We start from the raw sequence: 12168 nt of genomic DNA on the forward strand, positions 1-12168 counted from the left end.
CTGCTGAGTGTAGTGGGTTGATTTAGAGCTGTGATCATACCGTGAATATTCTGTGAATGAAACAGTACTAACCCAACATCATTCAGTTGTAAAAAGATACAGAGAGATAGGTACAGATATCAGATATCATGAGTAATGCATGCTGCATTTAAGAGATTATGAAGACCTGACAGTGGCATGAATGCATTAACCTGAATGAATCTGCAAGAAACAAATACAGAAAATATAGATAATATTATCATGTTTAGGAATGTTGCCCATGTTGTTCTGGATACTTGGCAATTGTTATGTGAAGTGCAAGGAAAAGCTGAAAAGTTTCACAAAGAAAAGCAGCAGGGAATGGTCTGCAGAAATGACAATGGTAAAATATGCAACATCGTATTCTGTCAGTTTCACTTCACACGGATCTCACATTTGAGGCTTGTGAGACTGCCCGCACCATACATTCACACTTCAGAATGTGTCAGGCAGCATGTGCAGGAAGAACGGGGCCCCAAGACGCTTTGAAGATGAAGAGGAACAGTGAAGTCCGATTTCCTCTCAGAGGATGTTTCAACTTGCAGAGCAATCTGCATTGATTCCTCTCATATGGACATAAAACAGGTGAACAAGAATGAAAACTCTAGCGCTATGCCATGCATGCCAAGGACAGGAAATCTCCTAGACCTGTACTGAAACTGACATTGATGGAAATAAATATTTTCTACAGAAATGCAACTTGTACAGACTGCGAGTCAGGATTTAAAAAGGCAAAGAACATATGGACATACCCTGTAAGTGCTAAACTACAATATCGCTTTCTTACCATGGCAATTATCTATGTAGGTCAGCTCCAGCGTGTGCTGCCATCATCAAATGCAAATGTGGAATTTCTGTTCAAGGCTGTCCATAGGATGAGCACAGAGGCAATGCTAGCAGATCATACGCTTCAAAGAGAGAGCACGCAGGCTTCCAATCTGTATTCATAATTCATATAGTTCATAATTTATATTGTGTTGTAATTTATGCAGAACAGCTTGTAAGCCTTGTGTGTTACATTTCCCATCTAGCAACAATGCAGTATGCAGTGCAAAGATGACTCAGTCCCATTGACATAGTTAATATGTCTACACACTGCAGTCTATTTCACATTCATTATGCTCATTAAGTAATACCAGGCCAGATTGCTTCAATTAGTTTGGTATAGTATGATTCCTTCTTCTTTCTAGGAAACTGTTCTATTAAATGACAGGCTGATTGACTGCACTGATTTTGCTGGCTGAGAGAGAATTCAGATATAAAATACCACACTTAGAAAATTCACAATACCAGTACGATACAGGTTCAAGAGGTAACAAGATTTAGTACCTTTAAATTTTTCTACAGTCTGTTAAACAACTAATGCATTCTGCTTACAGCATTTGGAAGGTGCATCCTGTACTGTATAGTAAATATATACTAAGAAGTAGTATATAGTAGTATACAGTAGTAGAGCTGGAACTCTTTTTCATGGCCATTGAATATGAAACATTAGGGATGGTTCCGTGCCCTTAGCTAAAGTACTTACAGTAAGTTCCACATGTACCTAGTACAGAACCTGAAAGAAAATCCAGTTCACCTGGTCACCCCCACCCTTTGAGTTCTTGACTGCCTTCCAAGCACTGCCACTTCCACATGAACAGACACAACATCCCACCCCAACTACTGCCTCCCAGTGGGTCCAGCCAAAGCACCAACCTTTTTCTCCTGTGGAGCAGGCACAACCCATGGCTGGCGATCCACTTGGAAAGAAGTCCCATTACAAACAAGTGAGGTTTCAAGGGGGGAAATGGCAAAGGCAGGTTGATCCAGGAGGAGGCAGCCAGTGCTAGTGGGCCACCCAATGCCTCTTTCTTAAGAGATTCTTGGGCTCTCCTGTTATAGCCCCTATAGCCACCGACACGGCTGGAAGCCCCATCCTTTCCATCCTATAGAGTCAGTACTAGCTGTCAGCCCATACTAGCAGATGTTCAGTAATCCTAAAACGCTTTTCATTTAGTGCTGGACAGCTGCAGAGTGCTGGGAGACAATTGCGGATTACATTTTTTTTTTTGTGTGTGTGTGTGTGTGTGTTTGTGTGTGTGTTTTCTTATTTATTTGTCTGTGGTCTCTAATCCATTCTGCTTAACCTTCCCCTTCAATGTGAAATAGTTTAATTAAAAACAACTGGAATTTAAACCAGCTGAGACAAAATTACAGCTGACTGATCAGAATTGTGTTCAGGCCCACCTCTGCAGGCACCCAATTAAAGTCTCCCTTTCCTGTGAGCAGCCTGTGCTCAGAGTTACCTGGCAGATTCTGGGTTCAGCTGATATAAACACATTAATCCCTGCTGGCTGACAGTCGCTGAGTTAAATGGTGAAGAACCAAATCCCATCATGGCTCATGGTCTTACATATATAGTAAATGCTGCCTTGACACTGAACACCACAGAAGAAAGCTGCAGTGATGTAGATTTCACACCTATCAGGGCTTTGAAACAAGATCCTTTCAGCCAGCCTGTTCTAAAAGCATTGTTCTACTTTCCATAAAATTTACAGCATTAATGTGTTCTGGAGGGAACATATTTAAGCACTATGGGTTGACACACATGGTATTTACATAAATGTCAACTCATCCTCATACAGAAGTAAATTTGGATATGTATGAGTCCAAGATACTGGTTCCTGATGGATGTGATTCAGGCTATGTAGAAATGTTAAGTTGAAGATATTTGTAATCTCAAGTTCACAAAGTGTTTTGCATTGTGGGAAATAGATGCACTATTATTGGAAACACTAACAAGGTTTAATTATCAGCTGCATTTTAAGTATCTTAAATGGATACAAAAGTGTACTTCTATTAGGATTAAATTCCCAGAATATTGTACCCTCTGTGCAATGAATATGGACACCAATTGCTAACCAAAAAACTGTCACTTACCTATGTCAGTCTCTTTGTGGCTCTTAATTAACTCAGCCAGTTCAAAGTTTCCTGCGATGATGGCCACCTATAAAAAAACATCAATTTTCATCAACTGAGGGGCGTTATACAGTGTAACACACTGATTTTGTGAAACATAAAGGTATTGCTTTTTATTCACATTGCATAACAGTAAGAATACAGAATATGACATCTATGATGACATCTGTATGTTTGTGTGTATCTGCTGGCTAGTGTGAGTATATGAGTGAGAAAGCATTTTGTGTGTGTTTAAGCGAGCACATGAGTATACAATCTGTGTAGATAACAGTGTAGTGCTACAAATTGCAGTAATCCCTCTACGCTTGAGTCCATCTCCTGCTGCACTGCAGCAGCAACTTCAGTCTGATCTGGAATCATAGGGCATACAGTTTCACAAGGTAAACCACCCTCATCTGTGCCCCCCCTCCCACCAATACACCACTGACAATAGACATGACAAAGTCTCCCCCTCTGTCTGTCTCTCTCTCTCTCTCTCTCTCTCACACATACACATATACACCCCCCCCCCCCCCCCCCCCCCCCCATACTGAAGCCTGGACTATTCTCCACCCATCCTTACTCACACAGATTTGCACAGTCACTTTACTTATATAAACAGTCTACATCGCATTCCTGTGGAATATGTAGTTATATTTATATTTTTTATATTTATTCTTCATATTTATAAACCTACAATGTGCCTGGATGCCCTTGCTGTAAATATGTGTAATTTGTAGCAATTCTTGTTCTTGTCTCTCAGTGTCTTCATTGTGTTATGTCGAACTGTTGTATTGTCACCGTGGGCCTGAGAGAAACGCAATTTCAATCCTCCGTATGTCCTGTGCATATTGGAGAATTGACAATAAAGTTGACTTTGACTTTGACTTTGACACACACACAAACACTTCATCTGATTCAGCTGCTTCTTACATTTTGGTGATGATTGTTTAAATACACTTGCTGCCTACTGACTCATATTTGTGGCTACAATGACTACAGGAATTTCAAACAAAAAGGTCATTTTTGAACTTTTTCTAAAATATAAGTGGAAATCAAGAGATTAAATACTTCAAGAGTATTCCTTTGCTTTAGTGTGTCTATTTTAATACTTTTTAACTATAATTAATTGTCAGTATTACTACATGTAAATTTTATATGTACTGTAATAAAATATGAAAATTCTCACCAACCTAAAAACTCAATTCACCAGAAGGCATACAGTGCAATGTTGTTATCTTCTCACAACAGCCTATAGTAGGGGACACGTTTCCTCAGCACCTCAGTTATCATAACTGGGACCACAGGAGGGCAGTTGTGAGGAGTTAAAAGTGCTCAGCCAGTCGAACTCCTTGACCATTGGTGCAATTTGGCACATTTCTTAATCCCCTGACAATGGGAGGAGCAGCTGACACTTGGAGCTCTAAGCCCAGGTAAAGTGAGAGCCACTAGGGGAACTTGTACACTTTGTACCAGTACATGTACTCTAAATGTTAGTGTGAAATCTTTGTGATATTTCACATTTTGAAAGGCCAAATATAATATGTTAAAATGTACAATGTGAAAATACACAAAGTTAATGTTGGCCTGTCACATAAAAACCCATCTGCTAGGGCCAGTTAAATGACAGCCAAACTGACAGAACTATCATAAAAAATAATGCACACTCTCTCGAGAGAGATGGCTGAACCAGCAGCACCTCTAAATATAACACTCTGCTGAGGACCGCAACGAAAGGCTATTAGCATTGTGCTGCTCAATGGAGGCACAGCTAACCACATAATCTGCATTGTGAGTATGTACACACATCTCAGTTTGATTTCATTTAAAAGACATTAAGTCCTGGCAGGCCTATCTTAGAAGGATGCTATCTCCTGGTCCCACTCACTGTTTCCTGTACTTTGACACTGGTATCCCATACATGGAGTCATTTACATAATGAGCTGACCACCGCTGCTCGGACAGCATTGGATAGCCAAGAAATTCCATTTCACTGCTTAGTGATCAGGCCCTGCTGGAGGGGCTCCACATTGGTGTCAAAGGAAAATCCACTACCTAAAGGAGCAAGCTGCTTTAACCCTTCATTCACTGGTCCAATAGAACTCTTTCCATCCAAATTAAGGCGCAAGGATAAAACACACATAGAGCTTCTTAAGTGGCTGTACTGGTGTGGAAGTAACTGCACCAACTGCAGTAACACAGAGAATAGAACACATAAAAGAACAGCACATTAATTTACAATTAACTTATTTGTCTGAATGATATCTCTCAGGTCTGCTGCATTATCAAGCTGCTGGAAATGGCAGATGACTCCTTTTTCCTGTTCCTGTAAGTATCTTTATCAGAGAGCTTTTGGAATGTGTGTTTTATATATATTTATGTTGTAGCTGGTTACTGTGGAAATCCTTTTAGTTTGTGGTTGAGAGGAAAGGTTGTGCCTGCAGCTATTTCTCAATAAAAAAGGCTGATTTTTAAGACAGAAGAGAACGGCCCTTAGGAGAATAACTACAGTACTGCTGTATTGAAATGTCCCTTAATAAAGACTAACAAAAATGTAAATTCAATGAAAATCAACATCTTCGTAATCTTCATAAGCTTTATATCAGCATCTGAATGGATGTACTGGTGCTTTAAAGTCATATCTTGGACCTTGGTTTTCAGACAATCCTCAGACTATAACCTGAATCCATCCTGGATTTTCAACAAATGTATAAATGTCTCTGTGTTGCATCTTCAGCTGTTTGATCCTCCCTCCTCCCCACTTCCCTCTTTGCCCTCCTGTTCTATGACATCTGCAAGAGGTGGGGGAGAGGCTACCTTACCTAAGCCAACAATAACCTTTGACATTCTGATGTGACATCTACCTCTTTTGAATATCTTTTTAAAATAAATACCAAATCTACTGAATGTGCTAAAACAATAAAGACAATAAAAACTTAAACTTCAGCACTGTGGGTGTAGGAGACAAATACCCCAGCCACATTGGAGCAAGTGAGTCACCTACATCCAGTAAGAGCCTAAAGCCATGTGGAGAGAGGAAATCACCTTTTGCCACCTTGCATAACATTCTTTTTATTCTGTTTATTCAAACAACTGACCAAATACTGCAGCTATGCTCTAAACAACACCACTTTGAATGGTCTCAACTGAGCAAATTGTTTGTTCATCATGTCTTATTACGGAACTCCATATTTAAAGATTTCAAGATATTTTAACTAAATATTTTCAATTATGTCGAAAATATTGATATAGAACATTCTGCAATCACATCTTATTTAAAATACACAATCACATTAATGTTTAATTATTGTTGAAGCACAATACAATATTTCATACTTGACAAAATAGATGTAATTCAAAAATGACTGCAGTGATTGGAGACATTATTGGATGGAAGGTAATGCAAGTCTGCCTCTCACAGGGTACAATCATGAAACCCCAGCAGGAGGAGGAGACGGGTGACTATATGTGAAACATTCAACAACATTTCCTCTCTGATGGCTGTGCGAGAGATGACACATGCTGGAGTGTGGGTGGCTACTGTCTCCTAGAAACCCCTTGCAAATGAGTTAAAACTAAGGCTGTCCCTGAACATGCTTTCTTGGTGGAAGAGACTACACAGAGCTCTGCCATTCACTCTTAGAGAAGCTGCACAAGAAGATTCAGGTACAGCAGGGACAAGGCTTGACTTCTACTGTGCAGAACGAGATCCTCTCATTCCTAAGCTCAAGGTGATGAGGAAGATTGCTTCACTCTGTGTGTATATGTGGAAAGATGAACATAGAAAATGTGTTAATACATTATATAAGCCCACACAGTTGATGAGGAAAATGTTCTGATCCAGCTGAGATTTACCTAATGACCAGAACATGTATTACCAGTAGAATGAGATAACTACTACTGACCATTAGAAAGACTTGCAGATATGCACATTGCATAATCAGTCCTCCTACATGGGAGAAAGAGCAGGAAGAACAGACCACTGCAGCACTGATCCAAAAGTAGAAACTAATTCTCTATTTTCACTTGCATACCGTTCTGTCGAATTTAGAAAAAAGTCTTGGCTCAAATGTGTCTCCACTGTCAGAAGGCTGAGCAGAAATAAAGCGTGAAAAGTCAGGATGCAAATTTAGTTTATGTTTCACTTGGTTATCACGTGCAACTATCAGATGCAAGTTGTATGCACATTTTTTATGTTTATGTTTATGTTAATATGAAGATATATATCTACATAAAAGAAAACAAACCTTCATTTCACATTTACATGGAAAAAAAAACAAGCAGGCACTGGGAGGATCCATATCCACAACTTAAAAAAATTTCATCTATTTGTGCATTTTAAGGGTGGGGAGTTGTGCTTGAGGTGAAATTCAAGTATTCTCTCTCATCCTCCAATTGGCTAAGTACAGGTCTACATTTCAGTTTAAGAATTTCACTTTTCAGTTTAATATCTGTGCTTCTACCAGTAATGAGGAGGAGAGGAGAGCAAGGGACAAATTGGGTGCCTGTGCTCCCAGTACAAAGATTTGCCAACTACCCCTCAAACTGCTATCAGGAACATGGTGACAGGTGTGGGTTTGAGGGGGGCAGATATAAAGAGACTGATAAGGGAGCTTTAAGTCTGTGCTACATGGGACATGCTTTCATGCATGGGCCCTAAATAGCCTGTAAATGACTGCTTAACTGCTGTTCAGGGTTTTTAGATTAGTGTTTCATAGTCTGAATTCATTATCACATGTGTGAAATGCAGTGGAGTGATGGTGATGCAGGTCTGGTTTTGTCTCCCAACAAAAAATAATTCCCTTTTTTGGGGGGTATAGGTATTGCCTTGGTGGAACTACCTCCATCATGACAGCCTCAATTAAATGGTAAGCAATTTTCTTGTCTAAACAGTTGGACACTTTTTTCAGGACCAAAATTCCAATAATACATCACAACTGCAATTCACACTGCATTGAGTTTAGTTTGTCTATACCTCAGCCTTCCCTAATAAAACCTATCATGCCAGTCATTGAATGCAAGAGAGTAACAAATAAAAAGATAGCGACATAGTAACAATGAAGGAGAACCACCATAAAAGCTAGTTTTATCCCTGCCTCTCTGAATTATGAAGGTGCTAGTATTGCCAGTCATAGTAGTGCCAGCCTGTCACCATTTGTACTATTTGGCTGTCAAACCATTGAAGCCCTTTCCTACAATTATGTATTTACTGTGATTAATTAAATGCAGTAAGAGCACTAAACCAACTTAACAAAACAGCCAAGGTAATATAATATGTGGGATTTTCTTTCAAATACCTGTACTTCCTCAGCTAAAAGCTACCTGTAAAATTCAGGCACCCTATTATTGTGAGAAAGTCAGAGAGTTTAAATAACAGCACCAGCAGATGTACCTTAGACAACACATAACCTGGTCTTTGTAGTGCTGTGATAAAGCCACACATTGACGTAACAATTACATTGAAGCAATATTACAGATGTGCAATGTGTTTGACAGCATTCCACACACAGCGGAGCCAATATATTTTCCCATAGTCTATAAAGCACATTTGTGCATGCTGCTCTCAGTATTATCAGCAGAAAGAAGTACAAGCTCCATACCTGGAAGGGGGTTTGGTTGTTGTAGTTCTTGACCTCCTTGTTGGCTCCACGGACCAGCAGAACTCTAGCACAGTTATCCTGGGGAGAGGGGAGACACAGACGCCACTGCAGCTAGTTACCAGGTTCTGTTTGACAAGGAGTCTTTGATTTCCCCGCTCTCTCTCCACCCCCTCACCTCCATCCACCCCCACACCACAACCCCCCTCTTGAATACAGAGACAGCAACCTTCAAAATCAATTGCTTCTGTATTCACAGCAGATCTGTGGAACTAACAAGTGGGTGAGTGAATGAGCCCCCTGCCCTACTTACTGAGAGAGGTTCCCTTCCCCAACCTTAGTGCACATGTGAGTGAACAGGTCCACAGCGGAGGAAGCATGCGCAAGGTTGAGAGAGGCTCTGCACAGCAAAAGAGGATGAGTCTGCTCAGCTACGGCAGTGAGAGAGCCCGCTGGATTACCAGCTACCCGCCCACAGAAAGCTTCAATGCACAGGCATACACTTAAACATTTTGCAAACACACAGACATACAACACACACACACACACACACACACACACACACACACACACACACACACAAAGACACACAGTAACACATTAGCCAAGTAGTTCCAGAGATAGTACTGCAGCTTTCTTGCACCCTCCCTCCACTAACCACTGTTTCATTTGTAGCCTGAAACACAAGATCCTAGCACCAGTGGAACTCCTGGAGAAGGGCTGTACGATTCACTGGGATTTCAATTCACCGATTGCTAATTCTCTCATACAGCCAGATATTTAATGCATTTGTAGTTTTCCTACACGTGTTGAAATTTTAACAATTTTAATTCTTAATTAGCATGCCTAATATATGTAATATAGCATAGAATGTTAAATGCTTGGCAGTGTATGACTTGTGCACTGACATGCTGACCCATTTGCATCAGAATACTCCAGGATCCTTTAAAATGGATTAGGCCAGTGTTTCTAAAACCTCTCCTGGAGTACCACTTGTCCTGCATGATTTAGATCTCTCCCTGCTCCAACACAGCTGATTCAAATGATCAGTTTGTTATTAGGCAGCTTCAGGAGTTCATAACGAGTTGATCATTTGAATGTGGTACTCCAGGAGAGGTTTGAGAAACGCTGGATTAGGCTCTTAAACAATCACAATACTCATAACTAACAATGCATTTTACTTCCTGCATCTGATGGCAGTCATTATAGACCCAGCATTGTGCATAGCCTAAGAGGTTGCTTGCAAAAACCATGTGAGAGATATGGCATTAGAAAATGAATAAGTGCTGGTTTGCAACATGAACAGAAAAAATGCACTACACTGATGACAGAAGAGGTAATTATCATGCCTAATTTGGCTGACTAATGAACTGAGACCAGTGCAAGTGATGAAGCCTAATGATCAGTAAATATAAAGCTGGCATACAAATAACATCTCATCAGTGACCCTGATAAATGACCGTGCAGATTACTCAGGCCAAAGTAACAGACTCAACTGAAACCCCACTGTCTCCCAATGAGCAACAGACACTCAAGGAAGGGCTGTGGTTAGAGGGAGTGTGATTAGAGACATTTGTACTGTTTTAAGAAACTCAAATTCACTGTGAAATTGATTAATATATTCAGTTTACCTCACTGTCTTCTGGATCCACTCTTGCCCTTAGTGGTGGTGAAACAAATGTAGGCAACCCTGGAGCATTAAGGAGAGGTTTCTACTTTCTCTATTCCAAATTTGGTTTTATACTATATGGTAAGTAGTAAAATGAAATGAATCATGACATGAGCTCAGATATATTTAGTTCCAAATCAAATACTTGTCAATTGTACAAAATAGCATTGACTAAACCGCAAATATGTATGTATGTATGTATGTATGTATTATTATTATTATTATTATTATTATCTAATAGCTAAAAAGGTGTCTATTCTAAAAACATTCCTAATCACTTTAATTCTTTTTTTTATTTTGATGTATGACATTAAGCACTCTTAATTATAGATATCCATTTAGTATCACTGTAGCTTAACATCAAACCAATTTAAGAACTTGAAACCAAACATAGTGAAGCATAATCCTGAACTGATTTCTTACTTTTTGAACTGATATTGATTGCCAAAGAGAATCAATTATGTAACACAAATAGTGCTTCACCATTGAGTCCCTGGCTTTGAAAGGCATTTCATTATAAACTCCAGCACTTAATGTGTTTTTAAACACTCTCGGTAGCTTGAAAAATATGCTGTAATTGTCTGATATCAATGAGGGCAGCACAAAGCAGCATAGAGCTTGGCTTCTTTAGCAGCAGGGGAACAGAGATGATGTCACTCCATACGGCCACTTAATGAGATGTGTCATTTTTGGACCATTGGAGGGAGAGGGAGAGAGAGAGAGAGAGAGAGAGAGAGAGAGAAGAGAGAGAGAGAGACTACTGTATATCTAAAACCATATAACCACATAGCTCCATCAACATGAAGGTGGGTTACACAAGAAACACTTTAATCACCTTAGGGCAAGCTCATCCATCACTCAACAACTGTAATCTACTGGAATTATATTTCAGGTATTGTGGGAAAAAACCTAACTAATACATATAGATTAGGTTCCTCCACTACCCAGTTCAGCCCTCTCAAATCCAAACTACATGTTACCCTAAAGCAGTGAACAAGTAAACAAGTAAATATATAGCATGCGTTTTATTCTATAGAACTTCTTGCCTGCTGTGATTCAGTATACTGAGACTAATGATGCAGTGCATTATCTTGCTGCTCATATAGCAATCAGTCTAACAGACCAAATGACCCCAGCTGAACTTTTCTGTGACTCACAGCTCCTCTTATCTCGCCTGTTAGATGAATGCATAGCAACCATGAAAATCAAGAAACAAGCAAAAACATAACCAATGTACTCACTTAAATTTACATAGAACTGGCTAAACATAAGACAGTATAAAAGCAAATGGATAAAAAGTTCAGTATCTTTCAAAAGCCAGTTACTGTCTTCTCAACTTCTCAAGGTGACACTGGTCACACCCTCCAGGTGGGAATTTATGTGGGGTACTCTCAGTTTCCAGAGAAAACTTAACTCTGAAGTACTTTTGTTTCTCTGACTTGCCAGATATGTTCGTTGTCTTCAGTGGATGCTGTACAATGGGGTCAGATATTGTATGTCTTAAATGTTAACCCATCCTATTTAATTACTGTCTGTGTATTTAAGCATTCCAATTTTTTAATTTATTTATGTAATCAAATATATATACATCATACAGGCAATACAGCAATATGTTGACTACAGAACCAACAACTGTAAATTCTGTTGTTTCAGAACTTTAAACCCATGAAAACACAAGTAACAGGAGGAAAAAAAAAACTTCAAATAGTTCTGCCACAGATTTTTAGAACAGAACCATGAAGAACAACAGAATGGAATTTACAAATTATGATTTTGATAGTACTTTTAACAACTGTCCATATCAGCTAGCTTTTGAACCACTGAAACATGGAAACTGAAAACAGTGACTATGCTACAGTACTACTCACAGCAGTGCCAATATCCACCTCATTTTTTTGATTGCAAATGAAAAATGTCTGTTTTCTTTTTTCATTATTTCCTGCT

At 39.4% G+C, this 12168-nt stretch overlaps 1 protein-coding gene across 1 annotated transcript in view; it reads right to left on the bottom strand.

The window, feature by feature from the left end:
* LOC118781705 (SH3 and multiple ankyrin repeat domains protein 2-like) overlaps positions 1-12168 on the bottom strand; it is a 170584-nt gene that overhangs the window by 97274 nt on the left and 61142 nt on the right. The window contains exons 9-11 of the mRNA XM_036534701.1: positions 8559-8636; positions 2941-3007; positions 2198-2200 (exon numbers count right to left, since the gene is read on the bottom strand). Of these exons, the coding sequence (XP_036390594.1) occupies positions 2198-2200; positions 2941-3007; positions 8559-8636 (148 nt within the window). The remainder of the gene's footprint in view (positions 1-2197; positions 2201-2940; positions 3008-8558; positions 8637-12168) is intronic.

The sequence above is a fragment of the Megalops cyprinoides genome, chromosome 8 (assembly GCF_013368585.1).
Source record: "Megalops cyprinoides isolate fMegCyp1 chromosome 8, fMegCyp1.pri, whole genome shotgun sequence".
NCBI lineage: Eukaryota > Metazoa > Chordata > Actinopteri > Elopiformes > Megalopidae > Megalops > Megalops cyprinoides.